We start from the raw sequence: 26,605 nt of genomic DNA, 5'->3' as shown, positions 1-26,605 counted from the left end.
TCAGGGGATCTAAGGGCAAGATGAGCACAGACAGGGGAAGTGTCGCCTCAGTGAGTTTCATGCACTGAATAAGTTTCATGCATAAGCCATGGTGACCCACACAAATCCTCAGAGCCCAGACAGAAAAAATATTTCAAATGCATTATTTTAAAATTCTCATGTTTTGAAGGCAATTGTAAGATTTAAGCACCTATCCTTTTGTGCAAGTGTATCAGGCTCAGGAGGGACGCGGGTGGCGCTGTGGGTAAAAGCCTCAGCACCTAGGGCTTGCCGATCGAAAGGTCGGCGGTTCGAATCCCCGCGGCGGGGTGCGCTCCCGTTGTTCGGTCCCAAGCGCCTGCCAACCTAGCAGTTCGAAAGCACAATTAAGTGCAAGTAGATAAATAGGGACCGCTTATTAGCGGGAAGGTAAACGGTGTTCCGTGTGTGGCTCTGGCTCGCCAGAGCAGCGATGTCACGCTGGCCACGTGACCCGGAGGTGTCTCCGGACAGCGCTGGCCCCCGGCCTCTTGAGTGAGATGGGCGCACAACCCTAGAGTCTGTCAAGACTGGCCCGTACGGGCAGGGGTACCTTTACCTTTACCTATCAGGCTCAGGGGATACCTAGGACTGTAACAGAAACTGGGCCTACAAAGGGATGTAGTGAAATGGCATTTACAGGAGCAGGATTTGACGGATGACTATCTGACCATGTACAGTGGTACCTCTAGTTACAAACTTACCGTACTTGGTTCCAGAGGGTTCTTAACCTGAAACTGTTCTTAACTAGAAGGGTGCTTTTGCTAAGCGCTCCAGCACATGGTTTCCGTTCTCATCCTGGGGCAAAGTTCTCAACTCGAGGTTACTCTTCCAGGTTACTGGAGTTTTTAACCTAAAATGTTTGTAACCTGAGGCATTTGTAACTCGAGGTACCACTGTATTGGCCTGTTATCAAAGTGGTCCTTTAGCAAAATGAGTTGCTGATGCAAGTAGGAAGAAAGGGAGATTGGAGTGCAAGGAGTCTTGATTTTTTTTAAAAAAAAATAATGCTTTGTGCGTCTGTGTCTAATCTTGCCACTTCCTAAAATGTATTAATTGCTGTGTGTGTTTTCTCTTTTCGTAAATCTACTAAATAATAAAATTAAATTAAATTAAATCAGAGTTAAGGGGTTTTCTCAGGACAGTGTAGAGCATGTGTGCTGTGTCTCATTTGTGGCACTCCCCCTCCTCCTGATAGGAAATGCTCCGGTTGGGGGGGGATGCGACAAAACGATGATGGGTCAAAGAGGTTTAGTTGGGGAGAGTGAGAAAAATCCTGAGGAATGTTGGAAGGTATGACAATGTCTGAATAGGGCTTATGTTTGTGAGAGAAGGAGTGCTATGGCTGCTTCTGGGTTTCCTTGTGCACTGGGGCCCTATATGGCTGCTTAAGCATTGCTTTTCTGGTAAACTGCTCCTTACTACTGATGAATTGTTCCTTAATTGTCCTGTTATTAACCAACTCCTGCCGGGAGGAGTGTGCGTTAATTACTGATTTCTTTTCACTTTTTAAAAATATTTTTTGTGGGAAAGTACTATTTTACTATAAAAATAAGGCAAAGGGAGGAAATTTTACAGTAATTATTATTATTATTATTATTATTATTATTATTATTATTATTATTATTTTATTCTTTGTACCCCGCCCATCTGACTGGGTTTCCCCAGCCACTCTGGGCAGTTGACACAATATATTAAAACATAGTAAAACATTAAACCTTAAAAAGCTTCTCTATACAGGGCTGCCTTCAGATGTCTCCTATAATCACTCATATGCTTGAGTGGGCACCACTACTGAGTACTTAGTACTCAGTAGCTAATGTACTTAGTAGCTAATGTAAAATAGAATCAATGTGAAATTCTGCTGTTTTACTATAAAGATAAGAAAAAAGGCAAAGTGAAATGAAACCAGTAGTTTAACACTGTGAGGAACAAGTAAATGGGAACCTTAAGGTGAAATTCAGCAGTTACTTATTAGAAATGCTAACTGTGCTGGAGGAGGCAATAAGAAAAAGAGAACGCTATGCCTTCCAGAAAGGAAACTTCTAATTAAATGCACAGAAGCACTTTAAAGCATCAACACAAATTCACCGTTTTACATTGGACAGGCTTGTGCCTACAATTGCATATTTTTTGGTGGGAAGGGTGGCAGCTACAAACTATATCTTGGGACTGGGGGAATAAGAGGGCAACACAGACAATTCTAGATTAGACTAGTGATGACATTGCCTTTCATCCAGACTAAGTTAATTTATTTTAATTCCGATCAAAATCAATGGGTAAAATTAGTCATGACTAAAATTTCATTTATTTCAAAAGGGAACTATGCAACTAATTCATTCTGGATCCAAACCATTGTCTGGTTAGTATAAAAAGTGAGTTTTAAAAGATGGCAATTCCAGGCTACACAGCACTCTCCCATTTCTTTTCCAAATTACTAAATCCATGCCTAGTGACCCCAACACAGGGATTTCTGAGATTCAGCATGGAGATTGGTGTATCACACCCATGCACTTCATCAAAATGTGAGGCCATTTGTCACATAAGGACACAACTTGCAGAGAAACATTCATTCTAAGAATGTGAGTCCCACAAGAGGGGTTTAAAAAGTAGTTCTCATAGCCTTATTATCTCTACGAATTACTTCTTATTGAGCATCCATAATTCCAGTTACCATATATGACTATCTAAATTTTTTATTTATTGGTATATCTTGCTTTTAATGCTATCTTTATCTCTTTCCACATTCTTTGCAGGATTCTTTTGGGATTTATGCATTACTGTACATAAATCGGAAAATGCTTCATTGCAAAAGCATCAACAGCTGTCTTACTGTAAAAGCTAAAACAGAGATCAAAATGTTAAACAAATTACTGAGGAAATACAGTATTTCAGTGACTTGTGCGATAGAAAAGAGGCTCTTCTACCAGTTAAGAAACACAGATTAAGATTCTCAAGAAACAAAATTCTGCTGCTTTTTACCTTTTATACCAGAATGGGAAACTTTTTTCAGTCTGAAGGCCACATTCCCCAATGAGAAACTTTCCAGGAAGTACATGCTAGTCGTGGGAAGGGCCAGAAGCAAAAAGTGAGGAGACTAATTGATGTAGATCTTACCTTTGTACACAGTGGTATATTCCGGCAGCCAGCCATGCACAAGTCTAGAGATTTTTATGCACCCAAACAAGAGGCATTACCTTTCAAGGACACATTCCAGCCAGGTGGAAGCACCTGAGGACATGCAGCAAGGCCACTGGGAGAACCCACAGGGCCAAACAAAGGAGGTTGGAGGTCCATATTTGAACCCCAAATCTGAAGATCCCTACTCTTGGCTAGATAATCCTCTGGGTCTCTTCCAACTCTATGATTCTATGTGTCGTAATCATCTATCCAGAGACCTGTGAGGGACTGTTTCAATGCCTGTTTCAACTTTCTAGAGTTTAAAGTCATAAACTGACTCTTCAAAGATAAACTGAATTGCTTTTAAAAACACACACATCACAAAATCTCTTTAAAATTTATAATGTGTGATGCTTTTTGTTTTGATTATGATTCAGGCCCTTTATCCACACACTTGAGTTTGTTTTCCGAATCTTGTCATGTGCTCTGAGAAACTGAAGTTTGAGGCAAGTATCTGCAATTAATTTTGGCTGCAATCTTGGCCTGCAATTTAGGCTTATGAGATCTGAGCAGGGATCTGTGCTGAATAAGACACCAGAAAGCTGGTTAACTCATTGCATGAGTGGATTTCTGGTCAATATATTAAATAAGAATTGGCCTCTTTTGTGACTCTCTCAAGGCACACACTCCTTGGCTAACTAGTCAGAGCGGGAGGGGTGGGAGCTATAACAAAACGGTGCTGCCCCTCACAGTGGAGAACAGAAAGGCTGCTTGGAAACTGCAGCTGATCCATTCCTACCTGGCATGCAAAGACCCCAGAGGCTGCCACTCCTTGTCCTGGAGTCCCATTATAGTCTGGTGACAGTTTCTGATTGTGCAAAAGCAGAGGTCAATGCACACACAAACACAGTGTGTGTGTGTGTGTGTGTGTGTGTGTGTGGCTGCCATGTGAAGGAGGATGCATCACCACTGTGAGCAAGCAAACAGGAGATAGAGAAGCAGGTAAAGCCCCCCGCCCCCCAGCCAAATCTGCTGTCCCTTCCAGAGTGCTGCTTGGTAGCTTTGGCCCTGGGCTGAGAGAAGTCGGGGGGTTGGGGGTTGGGGGGGGGAGTAATAAGTGGCAGAAGGTCTTCTGTCTGCTTCTTGCCAGCTTTTTCTCTGCTTAGTGTCACATATTTGTCTCTCACATGCACTTTATGGGCATTTGGTGGCACACTGTAAAAAGGTGTTTCTGCCACTGTTCATTCCCCACCACCATGGAAGTGCATCTGACACCTTCATTGTATAGTTTTTTGTCATGAGTTGTGGAATTCCCTCCCCATCTAGCTTTTAAATTATACCGCTTTTAGCAAATGTTGAAGACTCACTTCTTTACCCTGGCATTTGAAACCTGAGATGTGTGTTTTGAGGTCTTCCCTTATTTTTGTGATTGTAATCTGTTTTAACTGTTTTTAATTCTTAATTTGAAATGGTTATAAACCACCCTGGGACCAGCTGGTGGAAGGCAAGTAATAAATGTAAATAATAATAGGTTGAAGATATGCCTCTTTCCATTCTTAAGGAAATGAGCCCTGAATGCTCACTGGAAGGACAGATCCTAAAGCTGAGGCTCCAATACTTTGGCCACCTCATGAGAAGAGAATACTCCCTGGAAAAGACCCCAATATTGGGAAAGATTGAGGGCACAAGGAGAAGGGGATGACAGAGGACGAGATGGCTGGACAGTATTCTTGAAGCTACCAGCATGAGTTTGACTAAACTGCGGGAGGCAGTGGAAGACAGGAGTGCCTGGCGTGCTCTGGTCCATGGGGTCATGAAGAGTCAGACACAACTCAATGACTAAACAACAACAATTCCTCTTTAACCTGACCTGGGATAGCTCAGTTGGTGGAGCAGGACGCTCTTAATCTCAGGGGCCTGGGTTTGAGTCCCATGCTGGGCAAAAGATTCCTGCATTACAGGGGGTTGGACAAGATGACCCTCGTGGTCTCTTCCAACTCTACAGTTCTATGATTCTCTCTCTCTCTCTCTCTCTCTCTCTCTCTCTCTGTGTGTGTGTCTGTTTTAAACTGGTTCTTCTGAAATTTAGCTCAGTTGCAGCATTAAGGGGCAGTCTTGCCCACATACCTGCATTTCAAATCACATGTGACTTTACCTCCTAAATCTGTGGATATTGTGGAGTATAAAACATAACCACAAAAATGCTCTTAAAATGAACTGCTTATATCAAAGAACAAGCCTCTGAACCTCAGTACGCATCTTTCCTTCCCTCACTAAAATCTCTCCCCCTTCCCCCCACAACATGAAACAACTCCCCAAATTCAGCTTCACATGTGGAACACCTGTGGAACACACCTTTAATCCTTAGAGCAATTACTTAAATAGCTTGCATTCCTCTTCTGTGTTGTCAATTGGGAATAACTGTAGGATAAAACCTTAACAGATGTGGTATTAGCAGCAGACCGTGTCACTTTTCTTTTATGTTATCTCCCGTAAACTAGCATATCGGCTTGACAGTTGTGCTTAGCTACAAAAGAAGAAAATAGTAAAATATGTAATCCGGAATAGCCAGAAGAGAATTTAAAACATTCTGTCTGTACAGATAGAAAGCTTTCCAAAGCAGAATATGAACCTGTTGGAAATTGGTGCCTATTACATCACTGTTTACATGGCATAATTTTGTAATGGTTTTGCAAAGCAAGCGTTCAGCTTAACCTTCAAGGATCTTCAACATTTTTGTTAAATAACTTAATTACTGTGATTATAAATTTATATCATCAAATATATACCACGATGGGAAAATTGTTTCCAGCTGCCCACTCCTTGCGTTTGGGCCTTATAATGGGCCTTTGGCCTTCCAGATGTTGATGAACTACAACTCCCATCAGGCTTGGCCAGGCTTACTAGGGCAGATGGGAGCCGTAGTTCAACAACATCTGGAAGGTGAAAGGTTCCCCATAAGAAGATTCAGTAGGAGAGGGACTGTGAGTTACAGCATGACTTCAGCAGCTGCCTGAATGGCAAAGTGAAAGGGGTAGTGATACTTTGTGGAAGCTGAGGCCTAGATACAGTATTTGATCAGACTAACTTGATTCTTGGCTAATTTGTAGCAAGCAAAGCAGCAGTAACAGAAACATCAAGGACAAAATCTTTAAACTCAATTGTTTTGCTACTGCCTGGAGGCGTAATGTTGCTATATTTATAGTACTGAAAAGTTGTGGGGTGGGGATTGTTCGTTGTTACATTTGTTATATACTGTATTGCTGTTGTTATGAAATTACTCCTGTAATTGTTGATTTTGTGTGTTCTAATTGTTTGCTGCTTTGACGATATGTTGTCTGTGGACAAGCAGCGTGCAAATAATGGGGTGGTGAGGGTGGTGATAATATATACTGCTATGATTAGAGAGAGAAATCCAAACATGATATCAGACAGAATGAAGGGGATAATAGGCAGATCTCCACCTGAGCTGAAGTTCACCATTCTGGCTCAGCCAGAGAGACATCAGTGTAAATCCTCCATCTCAAAAATGGCTCAACTAAGGCTGAGGTAAGTCCGGACAAAGTGTTTGCTTTTTAAAAAACAGTTTATAGGTTCTATTTACAATCAAGTAGTATGCAAAGTTTGTTAAATAAAATAACTATGGATTGTCTACTTTCCCTTTAGCTCTCTTTCTCGCCTATCAAAGAACCTGTATGTTTTACTTCAGGATGCAGACACACCTGGTTAACAGTATTTCCAGAGATGAGGAATCAGCAACTGCATATTTATTTATTTAGCCAGTGCAGGAAAGGGGATGCATGACAAGATAGCCCAGCCTTCATGTGCCTGCTGCCCTCCAGATGTTTTGAACTACAACTCCCATCAGCCCCATGATGGAAGGCTAACAAGCAGGATTTGAGGGGAAAGTACTCTCCCTCCTGTGGTTCCCAGCAACTGGTATTCAGTAGCATTGCTTCCTCCAACAATGGCTGGCAGAGCATAGCCATCATGGCAAGCAGCCTTCCATAGCTCTCTCCTCCATGAATTTGTCCAACCCTCTTTTGAAGCCATCCACTTGGTGGACATCACTGCCTCCTGTGGGAACAAGTTCCATAGTTCAAGCTATGTAAAAAAAGTACTTCCTCTTTCTGTGTTCTGAATCCTCCAAGAATTCACCTTCATTGGATGTCCACAAGTACTAGCATTAGAGAGTGAGCCCTATCCACTTTATCCATGCATAATTTTATAAACTTCTGTCGTGCCACCTCTTCTCTGAACTAAAACGTCCTGAACGCTGCAAACTTTCTCTATAGGTGGAGCGACAAATGCATGCAAAACAAGCACTGTTAAAAGTCACAACAGCAGACATTGGTGACAACAGTAATCTTTGAGAAGCCATGAGCTTCTCTAATTTTTGGCTGGGGAAACCCAGCCACATGGGTGGGAAATAATAATAATAATAATAATAATAATAATAATAATAATAATAATAGTTGCAGGTAGGTAGCCGTGTTGGTCTGCCGTAGTTGAAACAAAATAAAAAAAATTCCTTCCAGTAGCACCTTGGTCTCTAGTTGGTCTCTAAGTTTGTAATTGGTATGAGCTTTCGTGTGCATGCATGCTATCTGAAGAAGTGTGCATGCACATGAAAGCTCATACCCAGAACAAACTTAGCTGGTCTCTAAGGTGCTACTGGAAGGATTTCTTTTTATTTTGTTTCAATAATAATAGCTGCTGCTGTAATACCCTTCAGGCATGTATTGTCCCTCAAGGAAAGCTTTCTAATAAAGCTTACTGTGACAATAGTCTGCTCTGCCTCTCCTTTTTTTTTTTTTGGTAAATGTTTTGTGCCACGGGGGAAGCAGTAACTCTGTACTGTTATGTTATGGATGTTTGTATGTGATGCCAATAAAAGGTTTGATGATGAATGAATGAAGCTTATGCGATTCTTCCATTCCGTCCCCGCTTCCTTAAGAACCCCGATCCTCCCCTTTAGCAGTTCTGCCTTCCCCCCGTTCATCAATTCTTCCTTCCTCTTTGGGAGCAACGACTGGAAGAGCGCGCCAGGGCAAAAGGCTTCGCCAGAGGCACCGCGCATGCTCGACTCTTCTCCCACTTTCGCCAATGATGCGCTGCTTCTCTGACGCTTGTCGGCGGCGGCGCGCGCTCTCCTCCGGGCCAGCTGGGGCCTCGCCGCGCGCTCCCGCGAGCACTGTTAGACGTGGCAGTTCACTGAGCGCTCCCGGGCGGGGAGAGCGAGCGGGAGAGGCGGGAGCCTGGAGCCGGCTGCCACGCTCTCCCTCCCTCTGACAAGCGCCTGCTGGACCCGCTTGGAACGGCGCGACCCGCGAGAAGGGCGGACGGGAGCGCGGGAGACTGGCCAGGTGAGGGGGCCACCTGTGCCCAGGTGGGGAGAGAGGCGAGCGTCCTGCGATGGGGGGGGGGGCGCATCCTGGATGTTTTGCTCAGTGAGTGGAGCTCCTGTCCTCCAGGGAGCAGGAGGGAGGGGAGCATCCCAAAAGAAGGAGCAGCACAACGGCTGGAAGCATCCCAGGATGAGCCACGAATTTTGTAGATTTGGCGTAGGGGGAGTTCTATGGGGAGGAGGAGAGGGGTGTCCCAGCACGAGAGGGGACTGGGGAGAGTTTTTCCTTCTCCCACAGCAAGTTGGGTGCAGTTGCGGGGGGGGGGGGGAGGTGGTCGCCAGGATCTGAGCAGCACCAAGGAGGCACCTCCAGCCTTCTAGGGACTGGCATAAGTCGATGCAAATGGCAGGAGTGTTCAGCTCTTCTTTGAGATTCGGGAAGGTTTTGGTTTAGGGATTTGCTGTATCCTTACAGACAGTTTTAAATTTGTTTAACTTTTTTTTTTTTTTTAGAAAGTTGCCTCCATTAGTACAATGGTAAGGTGCTTAAAAAAATACACACACCATCACCTGTCTAACTAGCACCTAATTTTGCAAAGCTTCTGTGGTTTTTCTAGATTGTATAGGCATTGAAATTTTGACAGAATGCATCTGGGCTGTTTAGGTCGGCACAGGATTTTCTGTGTGTGATGTTGGCACCTTGGCATATTGGGAGACTGCTCTTGCCATGCACATCAGGGTTGGGCAAATCAGCCTAATCACCATAAAAGTTGCATGCTTCTTTCCTTCCTTTTTATAATCTTGGGTTGCCCACTGACACTCTTTTTGATGGGTTGTGTAGTCTTTTGGTAAGCATCTTAAATACTGGGGGCACTGGAAAGAGATTGCACAACTGCTTCACCTTCACCATGCACCAATCATTGTAGAATACAACACAACCACAAAACATCTCACCTGTTGATCATGGGAAACTGATGTTAATTTCAGAAACTGCCACTGCCCCCAACAATCTCCTTCTGATTTACTTCTAGTATAGCCTTTGGATTAATTCTTCTGGCATAAGAAGAAAAGGAGAGTCATAGAGTTGGAAGGGACCACAAGGGTCATCTAGTCCAACCCGAGGCAATGCAAGAATCTTTTGCTCAACATGGGACTTGAACTCACAACCCTGAGATAAAGAGTCTCATGCTCTACCTACGGAGCTATCCCAAACAGTTGTAGCATTTATTGTTTATTATTATTCCTTATTACGTTTATTTGCCACCTTAATTTTTCAAGGATCTCAAGGTGGTGCACGTGGTTCTCCTCCTTTCCATTTCATCCTCACAACAACCCTGTGAGGTAGGCTAGACTAAGAGATGGTGACTGGCCCAAGGTCACCCAGTGAGCTTCATGGCCGAGTGGTTTATTGATTTAACCTGATTTAATCATTTTTGTTGATTTTTAGATCTTTCTTCCTCCTTGCTCACCATTCCAGCCTATACGATATGTGTGATATGCTTATGAATGAAGGCTCTTCCTAGTGTTTTTGTGGAAAATTATGACATGGGTCAGACGTCACTGCTAAACCAAAGATCTGTCACCTGGGCCATGCCTTGGACTCACAAAGCCCCACTCTATCCTTTACTTCCTGGTTGGCAGTACTTAAAGTTTGCTGTGATGTCCAAATCAGCCAAAGTAGTTACTGCAAGCTATAGTTTACCACAATACCAGAATTGCCACAAAACCATGGCTTGAACTGGGCTTCTAAAACAGTTTTGTGATCATCTGTTTTTGGCAGTAATCATATTTTGCTTGATTTGGATGTGGAAGAAAATGGGGAGTAGGCGAGGGAACTGGGGTGCACAAGGAGAGGAAGATGGAAGTATCCAAGCTCCAGGTATGGGCCAGATCACAAGGTGATTTAGCTGTGATAGCTAAACCTGGCCTAAGCATGACTAGTTCCTTCTATGGTTTGCAGTCAATCACCTCTTTCAGCATGACTTTGGGAAGTCTACCTGAGTCCAATCATTCGACCGCACTGGTAGGACTAGAATCCCTAATAACTTTAGACATATCCTGGAGGTAGATGAAATGGCCAAGAGTACTTCCGGTTGGCCCAACAAATTATATAGGTGTAGAAAAAGTTTGTGACACATGTTTTTGGACACCTTGGAATAGGGAACTTCTGTCTCTTTGGGGAAGGGCAGTAACTCGATGGTGGAGCATCTGCTTTGCGTGCAGAAGCTCCCAAGTTCAATCACTGCTACCTCCAGTTAGGGTAGGGAATGTCCCCTGTCTGAAACCCTTGGAGAGCCACTGCCAGTCAGTGTAGCCATTACTAAGCCAATGGCCCAGTCCACAAAAGGCAGCTTCCTATCTCAAGTGGCCAAAACCAAATACATGGTTTTAGTACTGTTTTGTGTGCCCTTTGTGATTATGAGGAATGGGTTAATTGTACTGAAATCTGATGTACTTTGCAAAATAGGGTTTTACTTGTACTTTGTATCGTATTTGTTTTGGGGGAAAGGGTGTGGTTTATTAAACCACCTATGTTATCTGTAATGTGTTTGGAAGTGGATATAGGCCACTAAGTCAGCAGTACTATGTTTGTATTTCTAAGAGTTTAGAGTCTATTTAGTTGTGCATAGGAAGTCTGACGTGGCACACTGTCTTTCCCTCCTACTGAACTGTGCAGGAAGTTGTTTCCTTCAGATACTATCAAAGCTAAGAGCATTACCTAGTCCTACAACAATTGCCCTGAACTTCATTCTTTATACTGACAATGAAAATGTAGTGTAGGTGCTTTCATGCTGGCTGCTAACTAAACTTGCTGAAGTGACCGGGGTTTAGACTGCCACGTTTCAGTCTAACCAGAAGGAGGGAAAACACCTTGGCACTGGGAGAAACCTGATGTGCCTATGTGCTTTCTTTCCTATTTCATTTTCTAAATCTTGTAGATTAAAAAGATTCCAAGAAAGGATTTGCAATTTTATATATGCATGAAACTTGAGAGGCTTGGGAATTTTTTTAACTGGAATTTGTTCAGTTAATAAAAACATTCAGTATAGATAAAACAAAACAAATATTTCAACAAGGGAGGGGGGAGTAGTGTACATTGCAGACCAGACCTCTACATTAGCATCCATAATCCAGAATGATAACTTTGATAAATTAACACTCTCGCTGTGAGTCCTATATTAATATTCAGTGAGATATCTCCATTGAATTTGGTAAAGATTTGTTGATACCTTTCCTTATGCACACCTGAAAGTTAGCAGCATAAGCATATATACACACACTATCCACAGAAGAGTTAGTTTTTTAAAAAGCAGAGCAGATATAAAGCATTTTTTAATGCGTTTTCACCCTAACACTTTTTACTAGTGGTGTTTCTGCATATATATAATATAGGTAATATTTCTTCCAAAAAAGTTGATATACTCTTTCAGCACATTGAATTATTACAAGCCGTGTGCACCCGGAATACACCCATGTTGATTTCACACACAGAGAGACACTCAATCCTGCCAAATGGCAATTGAATATGGTAGCTAGGCCTGCGTGATCTTTGCTACCTTAATTTTTATCTTGGCTAAGTTGGAAGTAGATAATGGCTGTAGTTATAGGGACTGAAAGTGATAATTGCAACCCTGGTACAGTTTTTTCTAATGCCACGTCATCATACTTATTTTTTATATGGAATTTCCCTTCTGTACTTCTAGTTTTGCTCTGAAGAGCTAAAACATAAGTAGGAGATGTTATTGGGCAGGTGATTTCTTTGGCTGCAGTTCTTCTGTACATGCTTTTTCGGGAGTTAGCCTCATTGAAATCCGTGGGACTTGCTTCTGAGTAAACTTGCATAGGCTTGAACCATTAGGTCACATTTGTCATCTTTACTGCCTTCCGTCACTGTAACCACCATTGTAATGTACTCTGTCATGTTTACTGAGTTACACAGCATGACCCCATCTGCATTTGCTCAATATGCTGTATACACACCATACCTTTAAAGCACCTTCTTTCCCTCAAATAATTGTTTGTTAGCATTGTTTGTTAAGGGTTGCCAGGAACTGTAGCTCTGTGAGGGATGAACTTCAGTGCCCATAATCTTTTGAAGGAACGAATGTGCTTCTAATGTGCTTTAAAAGCATTGTGTAAACGGTCAAAAGTAAGCCTTGTCATGCTTAGTGGGGCTTAACTGAGAGCCAGTGTGAGTAGTGGTTAGAGTGCTGGACTAGGACTTGGGAGACCAGGGTTCAAATCGTCACTCAGACATGAAACTCACTTGGTGAATTTGGGCCAGTCACACAGTCTCAGCCTAGCCTACCTCACAGGGTTGTTGAGAAGATAAAATGGAGATGGGAAGTGTGTGTATGCCGCCTTAGGCTCGTGGGAGAAAAGGTGGGAAATAAATGCAATAAATAAAGAGTAAAGGGGCAAACCATTGCAGCCCTCAAGAAGAAGTGGAAGAAGAGTTTGGAATTGATATCCCGCTTTATTACTACCTGAAGGAGTCTCAAAGCGGCTAACCATCTCCTTTCCCTTCCTCCCCCACAACAAACACTCTGTGAGGTGAGTGGGGCTTAGAGACTTCAAAGAAGTGTGATTAGCCCAAGGTCACCCAGCAGCTGCATGTGGAGGAGCGGAGATGCGAACCCGGTTCCCCAGATTACGAGTCTACCACTCTTAACCACTGAGAGCCAGTGTGGTGTAGTGGTTAAGAGCGGTAGTCTCCTAATCTGGGGAACCGGGTTCGCGTCTCCGCTCCTCCACATGCAGCTGCTGGGTGACCTTGGGCCAGTCACACACTCTCAGCCCCACTCACCTCACAGAGTGTTTGTTGTGGGGGAGGAAGGGAAAGGAGAATGTTAGCCGCTTTGAGACTCCTTAAAGGGAGTGAAAGGCGGGATATCAAATCCAAACTCTTCTTCTTCTTCTGCACCACACTGGCCTGAGTTACTGCCTGAGTTACACAACTGGAAAAACATGTCTGGATTACACTTGAAGGACTATATAACTCCTGAAATGGTTGAGTTTTTTGTGTTTTGACTGGAAGTTGGAGACTAGATGGTGGTATACTCAGTATACATAATAAGTATTGGCTGCCACAGTGCCCAGTTATGGGCTAGGTCTCATGGCTGTTGGTGTGTGGCTCTTGGACTCTGTCTCTCACTCTGTGTGTGTGTGTTGGTTACCTACCGATGACCACTTAGTTGTGTGAAGCAACTGCCATGGATGGGATCATGCCTTTTGAATCTTGTGGTGGCAACTGTTTGAAAAGACAGATTTTGCAGCATTGTGCAAATGAAGGTCCATAGGCAGGAAAAATGACCTGAATGAGGAATATCAGGGGCTTCTGTGTGCTCAGTGACTATGGAAACTGGCCTCACTTTAGAGCAGATATTTAGAAAAATCAGTGAGCACTGCAGTGTGTGCCCATGCACATGTGTTGCAAATTCCAACAAAATGTAAGCAGGGCTGGATCCACTTCATAAAGTGCTCCTGGCAAGGTCAATCACTAGATTTTGAATTCTGTTGTTCCCTGGTATAATACAGGTGACAAGGATAGCTTTGGGTTCAGAATGTGCAATGGAATGACCCAAAATTGCAAAATAGGGGAAGCTTGGTGTTCCTACTGTGAGTAGAGGGTGGCCCATTAGTGTGGATGGGGCAATGCCCCACCAACCTGTCTTCTTACATACAACCAGTCATGAGGAGTCTCCACCTGTCCTTGGTTTTGGCTCCACCATCTCTTAGGCTCTCTTATCTTCTGCCCTTTCAGCCCCAATGGGCATTGTCCACCACTGCCTACTGGTATCTGATTTCCTGTTTGCATTTTCCATGGAGCTGGAAAGGCAATGGCCCTTTCTACCCAATGGTTGGATCTGTCTGGAAAGTCATCTGTATAATATTTTCAGGTGCTAAAGATAATATTATCGTATCAAAACCGTATGGAATCATCCGTAGACATACCTACTTTTTTCCTACATTGTGCCACAAATCGGGAAATTTGGCCATCCTACCAGATAACCTGAGGCCTCGGGTGGTGCTGTGGGTTAAACCACAGAGCCTAGGACTTGCCGATCGCATGGTCGGCGGTTCGAATCCCCGCGGCGGGGTGAGCTCCCGTCTTTCAGTCCCAGCTCCTGCCCACCTAGCAGTTCGAAAGCACCCCTAAGTGCAAGTAGATAAATAGGTACCACTTTAAAAGCGGGAAGGTAAACGGCGTTTCCGTGTGCTGCACTGGTGCTGGCTCGCCAGAGCAGCTTCATCACGCTGGCCACGTGACCCGGAAGTGTCTCCGGACAGCGCTGGCCCCTGGCCTCTTAAGTGAGATGGGCGCACCACCCTAGAGTCGGACACGACTGGCCCGTACGGGCAGGGGTACCTTTACCTTTTTACCAGATAACCACTGGGGGCAAAACCTGGTTGTTTTCACAACAATAACAGTGGTTCAGTCTGTGATTAATGTTATCCACCTATTCTAGCAGATTTTTTTTTTAAAAAAAGTGTTTGTATCAGTGCCTTTGCTACAAGAGAACGTCTGTGCGTTTTGTCCAGATCAAATAAATAACCTGGTAGCCATTATGCAAGAGAGCTAATAAGTAGGATGCTGTCCTCTTGCCTTGTAACATTGCTTTTGGGTCATAAAGCTCATTCTGTGCTTTACCTGCACTATGTATCAGTGAAGTACTGCTGATTTTATTACTTCTTCTAATTTCTATGACAGGTTTTCCATCAGAAATAAATCGCTGCTAAAATGAATCAGCAAGGATATGTTGCAACACCTCCATATTCTCAGCCCCAGCCAGGAATGGGGGGATTCTCTGCTGGTTTGGGGCAACCTGCTTCTTCACATATGTATGGACACTATGGTGATGTAAACTCATCTTCTTCTGCATCTCAATCAGGTAAAGTAACATCAAGGCATTGGCCATATAGAGGTTGATGTCTCCACTAAACTAGTGCATGTCATTATCCATATCATTACATCACTGTTCAGTGGTACCTTGGTTGTTGGACTTAATCCACTCCAGGAACCTGTTTGACTCCTGGAACCATTCAAAAACCAAGACGCAGCTTCCGATTGGCCGCAGGAGCTTCCTGCACTCAATCGGAAGCTGCAGAAGCCGCATCAGACGTTCAGCTTCCAAAAAACGTTCACAAACTGGAACACTCACTTTCAGGTTTGCAGCGTTCGGAAGCTGATTTGTTTGGGAGCCAAGCCATTCAACAACCAAGGTACCACTGTACTTGTTTATATTTATTTTGAACTATTAGTGAAAAGAAAAGCTCCTGGTTTAATCAGATATTACAATGGGAAGACCATAAGCGAGGAAAGATGCTTGGTCTTGCTATTATGTAAACTGTGCATATTCTGTGAGTGATCTGCCATCTAGAATTTAAATACTAGAACATAATATAACTTCCTGAGCAGTTTAGACTTCCTTTTTTTGAGGTCCATAAACCAATAAGCAAAATACTTATTTTGCTTTAACTGTTGGTAATGTGCACCTCATTTATGCAGTGATTTTTTATTGTTATCCACTATGTTCATGCCTGTGTTTTACTTTAGCTATGTTGAAACCTAATGTGCCTTTCGGGTCTGCTGCTCCCATTGGTTCACCATCTCCTAGTGCTCACCAGTTTAACCAAACCAATATCCAGAATGGGCCCAGCGCTACAGCACAACAATCACAGAGGTGATTTTTATTTTTAAAAAACAAAACAATAAATGTATTTATGCTTAGAATTTCTGTTTATCTGCTCAAATATTTACTGCACATACCATTGAAAGCAGTTTTAAACTTGTCCATAGCTTTTTTGTCATAGCACTAATCCATACCAAAAATGAGTAAAATAATATTCTGGGTTCATTAGCAGAACTCAGGTAGTGGCTAGCACTTATCTCAATTATTTCTTCCCATCAAATACAGTATATAGTGTACAGAATAGTATCTCTCTCTATGTGTGGAGAGAGCAATTAGACAGCCCTAGCTCCAACTTTCATCTTCATTCTGATTGCTTTCCATGAGTTGGAGGGATAACTTCTGCATTGGGGAATCTTTCCTATTCACATAGGTTCCCTGTACCATGTAGGTTTTGACATATCATGTGGAATGTACATGAGTAGAAATGACTCCCATTGCAGAAGCTGTTCCTCCAAGAGATGGATGATAATGGTTATTGGTGATGTGGCAGTGGAGCTACCATGTGCATTATTGCTCTCCCTCTTCACATGTTGATGAAGCACAGAAGTAGGATGCCTGCACAGGGCTAGACTATAACCATATCCTACATTCCCAGATATATGCTGAAGGGGCATATGGCAAGCCAAAGCCAGTTTGGTGTAGTGGTTAGTGTCAGACTAGGATTAGGATCAGGGGTAAAGGTAAAGGGACCTCTGACCATTAGGTCCAGTTGTGACCGACCCTGGGATTGCGGCGCTCATCTCTCTTTATTGGCCAAGGGGGCCGGCGTACAGCTTCCTGGTCATGTGGCCAGCATGACTAAGCCGCTTCTGGCGAACCAGAGCAGCACACAGAAACGCCGTTTACCTTCCCACCGGAGTAGTACCTATTTATCTACTTGCACTTTGACGTGCTTTCGAACTGCTAGGTTGGCAGGAGCAGGGACTGAGCAACAGGAGCTCACCCCATCGTGGTTATGCTGAAAGGCAGTGATGGGCCCAGGGTCACCCACTGAGCTTCATGGCTGAGTGTGGATTTGAACCCTGGTTGGTACCCAGGATCTGGGATACCAGGGTTCAGATCCACACTCAGCCATGAAGCTCACTGGGTGACCCTGGGCCCGTCACTGCCTTTCAGCCTAACCTACCTTACAGGTTCTAGTTACAGGTAGGAAGCCGTGTTGGTCTGCCGTAGTCAAAACAAAATAAAAAAATTCCTTCCAGTAGCACCTTGGGGACCAACTAAGTTTGTTATTGGTATGAGCTTTCGTGTGCATGGTATCTGAAGAAGTGTGCATGCACACGAAACAATAACAAACTTAGTTGGTCTCTATGGTGTTACTGGAAGGAATTTTTTTATTTTGTTTCAAGTACCTCACAGGGATGTTGTGGGGATTAAATGAGATGGGGGGCAGGAAAGAACTATGTCTCTTTGAGCTCCTTGGAGGAAAAGGTGGGATATAAATGCAACAAATAAATAATAAATCCTGTACACGTCTACTCGGAAGTCCAACTGAGTTCCATTAAATTTACTCCCAGATATGTGTGTGTGTAGCAAAAGCATCCCATTCCTGGAGCACTAAGGTCTATTGCCATTTTGGTTTGTTCTGTTGATGAGGCCGCAGTCCTTTGCACTCAAATCCTAACTTCATTACTGTGCATCCTGTCGAGTCCTCTCATTCCTTAAACATTTGTGTAGGTGACATACTCTATGGATAGAAATTAGTGCTTCCTTTCAAACAAATAAAGCACTACTTTTAAATGCTGTTCACTGGAATGCTTATTAAGAAACGTCTGTATAAATCAGATTAATCAAGGGGAAAAGCCCGACTCTTTCTTCCTGGATCAAGCAATTATTTAGATTAGAGTCCAGAGCCTAATTTGATCCATATGTTTAGTGCAGTTACAATATGGAGTGTATTCTATGGGCAGAGAATAGCCTTTGACCTCCATTCCTGATTTTAAAAGATCAAAGCAGAAGGTCCATGAGCCATAAGATGAGGTTTAGTCCTATTTCAGTTCTCTTTGTTTCTTCTGCCCTACCATCTGAACGTGCCAGGCAAGAGTTAGTAATGCTACATTTTATCAAAATCACAGGTTATTAATGCATGCCCTAGTGCTTAGGATTGTCTGCATGTTAATCATTTTTGAGTTGGCATTGTTTTCTATCTCTGAACAAATTCAAGTGTGTGTGTAAGGTGACTGAATAACAATAATAAAAATACAGTGGTACCTTGGGTTACATACGCTTCAGGTTACATACGCTTCAGGTTACACACTCCACTAACCCAGAAATAGTGCTTCAGGTTAAGAACTTTGCTTCAGGATGAGAACAGAAATTGGGCTCCGGCGGCGCGGCAGCAGCAGGAGGCCCCATTAGCTAAAGTGGTGCTTCAGGTTAAGAACAGTTTCAGGTTAAGAACGGACCCCCGGAACGAATTAAGTACTTAACCTGAGGTACCACTGTAATTACAAATGAAAATAAACCATAATTAATTACGCATTTTGTCTGGTCTGGAAAACACAAAACTGGATAGTGAAGGAGTGAAGTAAACATTTCTGAACTCTTTGTGGCTGCTCTGGAGGAGTACAGTAGAGGGAAAGGAGGAGTATCCTGTGATCTTGAGGCTTGCCAGGGTTTTCTTCCATAGGTTTACAAACCATGTTGTTTAGACTTTGAATTCTAGGAGTTGTTTGTGGAGTGGATATTACATTGTCACCTGTTTGGTGTTTTTTTTTTTTTTTTTGGTAACACTTCTTTTTCTCTTCAGGTTTCCACCTTCTGCACCTTCCTTCCCCCCGTACAGCCATCCATCCCCGTCCTCCTATCCAAACAGTCCACCCCCTTCTTCTGCACAGCTGGCCAATCAGCTTGGCAACATGCAAATAAATAATTATGGTAAGGACTACATAGTCTTCCATAAAAGCTTCTGAGAGATCACATGCATTTTTATTTTAGCTTGGGTTGGTTCCAGAGAAAACAAATGCTCACAAGTTCAAGAGGTCTAAATCTACTGGAAGATTTTGATAAGAAAGATTGAATTCTAATGGGACTGTTCTAAATCTTGTTGGAGTTCTCCAGGTTTTAGCATGTTAATCATATTACTGGGATATAAAAGGATCATGGCTTTGAACATCATGTTTATGCTTCTAAACTGGCAGCTCCTTAAAAAATGTATTTTGTAAAAAAAGCTTTGAGACTGGCTGTTTTCCTAAAATAATAACTGGAGAGTTCAGCATTTGTAAACTTTCTGTATGTTTCAGATGGAAAAGATGTTTCCTTTTTCAAGTATATTTTCCAACATGGTCTCTTGGAAGAGGGATAGGGAACTTTTCCTGGCTGGTGGCCAGATCTTTAGTTTTCCCCTCACCTGTCAGTCATTTGATGTCAGGTGATGCTGCACTTTGAAGCCCTGACCTTTGGGTCTTCAAAATGCAGTACAAAAGAATAGGGACTCAAACAACCCTGCACTGCCCTTTGTCCCCAGCATGGGAACATGTGTACATGGCCAAATTGAGCAGGAAGTGAACTGCCACACACAGGAAAACTTAGCAGGATATCAGCTGCTAAGGGGCGGTTTAATCCTGCATGGACTAGTTCCCAGCAGTGGAGCTTCCATACTCATATCCCGCCCCACCGATCAGCTGACATTGCCCCACATAGAAATGATGTGGTGGATGTGGTTTTAAAATAATGACCTCATGGGCCAAATTTGATGCCTTGGCTGGTCAATTATTCACATAAACACACCCCAGACCAGAGGTTCCCCTGAATATTACACAAGCCACAGTACACACGTGGGTACACACAAAGAGCATAATTCAACTCATGTATTTATATTCGCTCTCTTTTCTGAATGGGATGGAATGGGATGGAAAAACTTTGAGGTTAGGGAGCTCCTGGTGGTTCTTGTATATTCAAAGGAATCAAAGGAGTGCATATATAATTCATCTTTCACACAATTATTTTTTAAAATAAATTATCTAGCAAAATTTATATACCACTCAATTGTGAGAAAACCTGTCAAGCAGTTTACAAAAAGATAAAAGAAAGCAGTAAATTTCTCAATAAAACCAGCTATTTAAAAGCATTCAAAAATTATTAAAATCAACGGTAGCTAAAAAGAGCTACAGGTAATTGTTAAATGGTCGGATAGGTTTGCCTAAGCAAAAATGCTTTAACGAAGCACCAAAAATAACACAGCAAAGGTGCCTGCCTGATGTCAGTAGGTAAGCAGTTCCAAAGTATAGGCACTGCTCACTAAAATATGGATTTCTTACAATATGTATTACAATGTTTATTGTGTGGCATCCATAACAGTGCCAGTTCCACAGACTGAAGTGTTCAGGTGGACATATATAGGATATATATATACGACATATATAGGTAAAGGTAAAGGTACCCCTGCCCATACGGGCCAGTCTTGACAGACTCTGGGGTTGTGCGCTCATCTCACTCAAGAGGCCAGGGGCCAGCACTGTCCGGAGACACTTCCGGGTCACTTGGCCAGCGTGACAAAGCCGCATCTGGCGAGCCAGCGCAGCACACAGAAACGCCGTTTACCTTCCCGCTAGTAAGCGGTCCCTATTTATCTACTTGCCCCCGGGGGTGCTTTCGAACTGCTAGGTTGGCAGGCGCTGGGACCGAGCAACGGGAGCGCACCCCGCCACGGGGATTCGAACCGCCAACCTTTCGATCAGCAAGCCCTAGGCGCTGAGGCTTTTACCCACAGCGCCACCCGCGTCCCAGGATCCAGCAAATAAATTGGTAACAATAATAAACTGTTTTTGTTTTAAAGGAGGGGAGGAGAAACTCCTCCTTAAACTATTTGAACAAAATGCCAAACAGTTTACAATATACTTTGTACTGGCAGTAAAATAGATGCTTGATACATTTGCAGCCTTCACAATCCATTGTTCTCATAAGATTTAAGCACTCAAATGAAGACTTGTTTTTAGTATAGAACAGATTCAGTTGTGAAAGTATTACAGTGAATATTTAAAGTTAATATTTCTAATATTCAAAGTTATTTCTATAATTATGTTTCAATTTTAAGATTTTAGAGAAGAGCAATTGGTTTGATATGAATATCATTTATATTATTGAATTCCATTTAAAATGAATGTAAAGATCTACAGCAGCAGGTGTCTTAAGACATACCTGCATTCCACTGTGATTATTATTCTAAAGAGTTTTTCAAATGAATGCATAATGATGATACTCTTGTTCAGGTCCTGGTAACGCCCCAAACACACCTCCTTGCATGCCTTCCGGCCTCCCAACACCTTTGCAAGCTCCACCACCTCGACCACATCAAATGGCCTTGTCGTCTGGTCCTCAGATTTCTTCACCAGCAAATAATTTGACCAGTCACTGCGCTCCACCTTCTATGGCCAGACAGGAGGGGATCCCTGGCTCAAACACCAATTTGCCACCACAACTCGCAAGCCAACCCACAGGCCCTGGGTTTCCTCCCCAATATGGTAAGTGCAGCTACCTAGTTTACATAAGACTGCCAGGTTGCAACATCTGCTTTGAATCCAGAGGGATGAGAGTGGAGAGAGAAGCAACTAGAAGCATGCTTTTGCACTATTTTCAGGTGGGATTCAATTGCATACTGGCAAATTCAGGTTGCACGGTTGGAGTTCTTGTGCAAAAAACCCAATTCATCAGAAGATCAGACTTTTGCAAGAAGGAAAGAGATGGGGGCAATACAATGGAAAGTGTGGGGCTGTGCTTGCTTTGATGTAATGTCGTCTAACCTCCCTGCAAGCAAATCAGAACGAATGCTCAGCAATCAGGGTATCTGGAAGTGCCCAAAGTGTTGCTTCAGTTGGATTAGGAACTGAAGAAAGGATGAGCGGTGAGCACCCTGGAAGTGCCCTAAGTGCAGTTTTCCTGCACTTCAACATTAAATTCCAAACTTCACCTTCTGAAGGCAGCTTTTTTGACCACACGTCCGTGGAGCAAATTGGAGAGGGACATTTTTGAGGGGAAAATTGCAAGCAGGAACGCACTTTAAGTAGTCCCTCCCTCTCTGTTCTTTCTCCACTCCTAATTCTATTATCCAGTGACAGCTTTTTTCTTTCCTTTTAAGACAGAAAAGTTAGGGTCAAATTTCATGGAACTGTGTGTAACATGTAGGTTGCCCCTGTGGCTTGTGAGGTTGCTATGGCCATGTTCTACCTTGAACCACTTTGGAACATTGCAGGAATCCTAGACCAAAATCGCTTGCCAAGTTTTCAAAGCTCTCTGTGTATTGCTAGTTCTATTTCTTGATCTTTGGGCAAGAACAAGGCATCCCTATATAGGGAGATTTTTCTCTGCCACGTAAATGTGGCCTTGATTAATAACAAACACCTGTTTGTTCTTTTGTGTCTTGCGGCTTATTCCAATAGTTAACCAGGGCAGGTTTGAAGAAGAAGCTAAAAGCTGATAGCACACAACTGCTTGGGCAGAAATAGCAAATGAATTCAATATGAACATATGAACCTTTTTTCTTTCTTCCTTTAGAACATAATGCCTAGAAAGAAACAGGAAGAAGTGTGAAGAGAAAGCAAGGCTCTGACCAGCCGAAATGCTCCTGCTTGGGGCATAATACTGCCCAAGGCTAATAGGCTGCATATGTTATGCTAAATAGTACACACAAAGAATCCAGCATCCACAATATCAAAATAGCAATGAGAGCTAATGTAGTGGCTGAGTGTCATTCAAATCCCTGCTCAGCTATAATTTTGCAGCCAAACCCTACCTCAGAGGGTTATTGTGAAGATGTCTTGGGTGGTGGTGAACCATGTGGGCCGCCTTGAGTTCCTTGGAGGAAAGATAATATGAAAATGTAATACAGCACAATAGGGTTGTGTATTTATAGGTTGGAATTAAGTTTGTCCTTACAAAAAATCCAGAGCAGCGTGTCCAGTTTGACATCCAACTGTACAGTGGTACCTGGGGTTACAGATGCTTCAGGTTACATACACTTCAGGTTACAGACTCTGCTAACCTAGAAATAGTACCTTGGGTTAAGAACTTTGCTTCAGGATGAGAACAGAAGTCGTGCTCCGGCGGCACGGCGGCAGCAGGAGGTCCCATTAGCTAAAATGGTGCTTCAGGTTAAGAACAGTTTCAGGTCAAGAACAGACCTCTGGAATGAATTAAGTACTTAACCCGAGGTACCACTGTAATCTCACTGCTGCAACAACAATTGCCTGTGAGCTTAAACAAGGTCTGTTAGCTAGTATTCTCAACACAGCAATGGTGGAAAGTGTTTGATCTGAAAGTCAAAGCAGCGTCCCCTCTCTCTTTTACATCTGGCCCCCTGAAACTCTCCTGCTCGGCCCCTGTTCATATGTGTACTCCATTTATATAAAGAAGACAATGAATAGGCCTTGTTTGGAGTAGAAATTTCAAACTGGCAGTGTGGAACTGGCCAGCAAAAGACTCCTTCAATAAAAAGAACTTGGACAAGTATCACTTAGGAAGCGAGACTTCTGACAGGATATATTAAACAATACCCTCCCCCCAAATCTTTAATTTGGCTGATTGTTTTATTTTATGTTATTACTTTTCCAGGAAATTTTGGTCCTCCAATGGCGGGTGCACAGTTGTCTTACCCAGGGGGGCTCCAATCAGGTCCAGCACAATTGGCTGGACCACAGCAGAAGAAACTAGATCCTGATTCCATTCCAAGCCCGGTGAGTAAGAGCTTCTTGTAGGAAATGTGGCTAAAACAACAGCATGAGAGGGGAAATGGGGAGCTTTCAAGCAATTCCACATTATAGTAAGGCATAACAGAATATTGGCTGGTTTCCAATGAAGTGCTTCTGCTAGCTCTAGGACTTTGGGCTGTGAAATGAAGTTCCCCTCCCTCTCCTCTGCCCATGCGCCCTTGAAATTGGTTCTGGGATTCCTACAACCTTCTAGAGTTTGAGGGGAGTGGGAGTGGGCAGAGGGAGAGGAGAGGGAAGAGAAGTTCCATTGCACAAGCATCCTTCCAACAAAATGGAAGCATTTTGTTGGATACTTTCCACTGTGGTTAATCTAGCGCTTAAAGATGTAGCTTTGAAATGTGAAACTTTTCGTGGCTAAGCCAGTTCCTCAGGCTAAGGTTCAAGTTGTATGTTTTCTCAGTGGATTTTAGCAGTATAAAGCAACCAAATGTCCATAAATAATTTATATTTTACCTCTGTAAATGAAAAGGGCTCAGTAAAAACCCAGAAATGTAGGTTCCTCCAAAGAACAATGAAGTCTTTAGACACTTTAACAAATAACAAAATTGTTGCAGATCAAAGTCTGTTTCAGAAAGGATCCACATGATCATTTCTAATTGAGACAGTTTATAATCTACAATCTTATGCATATCCCCCACCCCATTTTTAAATATGCAAACAATGTGATGAAATGATGAAATAGTGTAATCGAGACCATAGCACAATTTCTCAAATAGGAGGAAAACAAAACAATAGTTATTTTAGTTTTACCCATTCAGTTTCCCCCTAGAAAAATTCTGAGGCACTCCTCTGGAATGCAGCTGAATCCTTTCGCTCCAAGTTTTGATCCAGAAATCTTTCCAGAAGAACCAAGCTGCAAAATCTGAGGGAGAATCCAGTTAAGGCGCATTCTGTTACCATTCCAAACAAGTTTAATTGTGTATGGTTTTTCAGTTTTGGTCCACACACAGAGTTCCGGTACATCCTCAAATCTCTTGAGAAGTGTGGAGCTCTGAGCAAAGCACCCCCAATATATTTCAGTAGACAAGGGTGTGGCTCCTGGGATTCCTATCTCTTATATCAGAAGCAGGGAACTACTTACCCACCAGATGTTCCTGAACTCCATCTCCTATCAATCTTAGCAAGCATGACCAATAGCCAGAGATTATGGGAGTTAGTTCAGCAACACCTGGAGGGCCAAAGGTTCCTCATCTATGTCCATAAATGCTGGATATAGAAATTATCCTGTATACATAGAAGCCCTTATTCTTGAACCACTATAAAGCTCACATTTCTTACAATTTTAAACATTTTATCCATAAGATCCAGGTTATCGAAAATGACAAAGTGTCCCGGGGAGGTCAAATCTATGCTACCAACATCAGGGGTCAAGTTCCTCCTCTAGTTACTACAGATTGTGTCATCCAAGATCAAGGTAAATAGGAAACCATTTTTGGCTTCATTTCCTATGAGAAATTGAATCCCCCCCCCTTCTCTTTCTCTTTTGATAGGAATGTTCATGTTTAATTTCTATGATGCCTTTTTTAATTGGCCAGGAAGATACTTTGTCGGGTTGCCTCTGTTTGTCAAGTGGACAGGGCAACAATACAGTGGTACCTCAGGTTACATACGCTTCAGGTTACATACGCTTCAGATTACAGACTCCGCTAACCCAGAAATAGTACCTCAGGTGAAGAACTTTGCTTCAGGATGAGAACAGAAATCGTGCTCCAGTGGCGCAGCGGCATCAGAAGGCCCCATTAGCTAAAGTGGTGCTTCAGGTTAAGAACAGTTTCAGGTTAAGAACGGACCTCCGGAACGAATTAAGTACTTAACCTGAGGTACCACTGTATATAGAAATGGGTTCTTGGTGAATGGTCACAATTGTGGAATTCATTTTCCTTGACAAGGCTGACTTTAAGCATCGTCTGACTACAGGCAGCCCCCCCCCCACTTATGTTCCAGGTTATGTTCCAGGCCCCTCTGTGCATAAGTGACATATTGTAAAGTGGGGAGCACCCCACTGTAATACGGAGGGTGTGTGGGAAGGAAAGAGAGATTGGGGGGCGCACCCTGGAAATCACTCAGGGCCACTGCCTGGCCTGTTTTGAGCCTGCCTGCCTACAGGGAGCACAGGGCTGAAGAGGCTGGCCACAGAGGGCAAGGGGTGAGAAGGGTATCCAGCAATACTGGCATCAGGATGAGGGTGAAAAGATGTGGTGGAGGGGGGGAGAAGGTGCCTCTTGCCCCATACCACTGGTTGATTGAAGGCTACATTCCCTTGTCTGGGCAGCAGCCCTGAACAAGGGGAGGCCAATCTATTTATGTATTAATACATGTAAAGGTGGTCATGCATGAGTGGGATGCATGTAAGGGGGTTGCTGTATAAACCTTTTGCTTGAAATTACTTTTAGTGACTGGGTTTGTGTTGGTTCTTTGTTTAGGATTGACTGGGATTTTCTTTGTTTAGGATTGACTGGAATTTGATGATACTGTTGTGTTTACTGTTTGATCATTAAACTGACAATGCTTTGAGCTGTTAAATCGTAACCAATCCTGATTTTCTTTTTCACAGAACGTAATAAAAATCAAAAGGTTTATAAGAAATTACTAAGGAGTTCAGTGGAAGGAGCAAGATGTTGTATTTAAGTAGTGCTAAGCCTCAATCTCTATACTTATTGTGAGATGTGAATTTCTGAAGGTTATTGATGGTGATGCAAGTGATGCAGACTTGCCGGCAG

General features: G+C 43.1%; 1 protein-coding gene across 1 annotated transcript in view; it reads left to right on the top strand.

Moving 5' to 3' along the window:
• Nucleotides 1-8,340: 8,340 nt before the first annotated feature.
• SEC24D (SEC24 homolog D, COPII coat complex component) overlaps nucleotides 8,341-26,605 on the top strand; it is a 59,532-nt gene continuing 41,267 nt past the window's right edge. Inside the window, exons 1-7 of the mRNA XM_083457207.1 lie at nucleotides 8,341-8,504; nucleotides 15,198-15,378; nucleotides 16,044-16,170; nucleotides 18,929-19,056; nucleotides 21,390-21,641; nucleotides 23,728-23,849; nucleotides 25,188-25,299. Coding sequence (XP_083313333.1) covers nucleotides 15,228-15,378; nucleotides 16,044-16,170; nucleotides 18,929-19,056; nucleotides 21,390-21,641; nucleotides 23,728-23,849; nucleotides 25,188-25,299 — 892 coding nt within the window. The 5' untranslated portion in view covers nucleotides 8,341-8,504; nucleotides 15,198-15,227. The remainder of the gene's footprint in view (nucleotides 8,505-15,197; nucleotides 15,379-16,043; nucleotides 16,171-18,928; nucleotides 19,057-21,389; nucleotides 21,642-23,727; nucleotides 23,850-25,187; nucleotides 25,300-26,605) is intronic.

Source organism: Podarcis tiliguerta, assembly GCF_965153285.1.
Source record: "Podarcis tiliguerta genome assembly, chromosome: 9".
NCBI lineage: Eukaryota > Metazoa > Chordata > Lepidosauria > Squamata > Lacertidae > Podarcis > Podarcis tiliguerta.
This window is presented reverse-complemented; position numbering and strand designations above follow the sequence as displayed.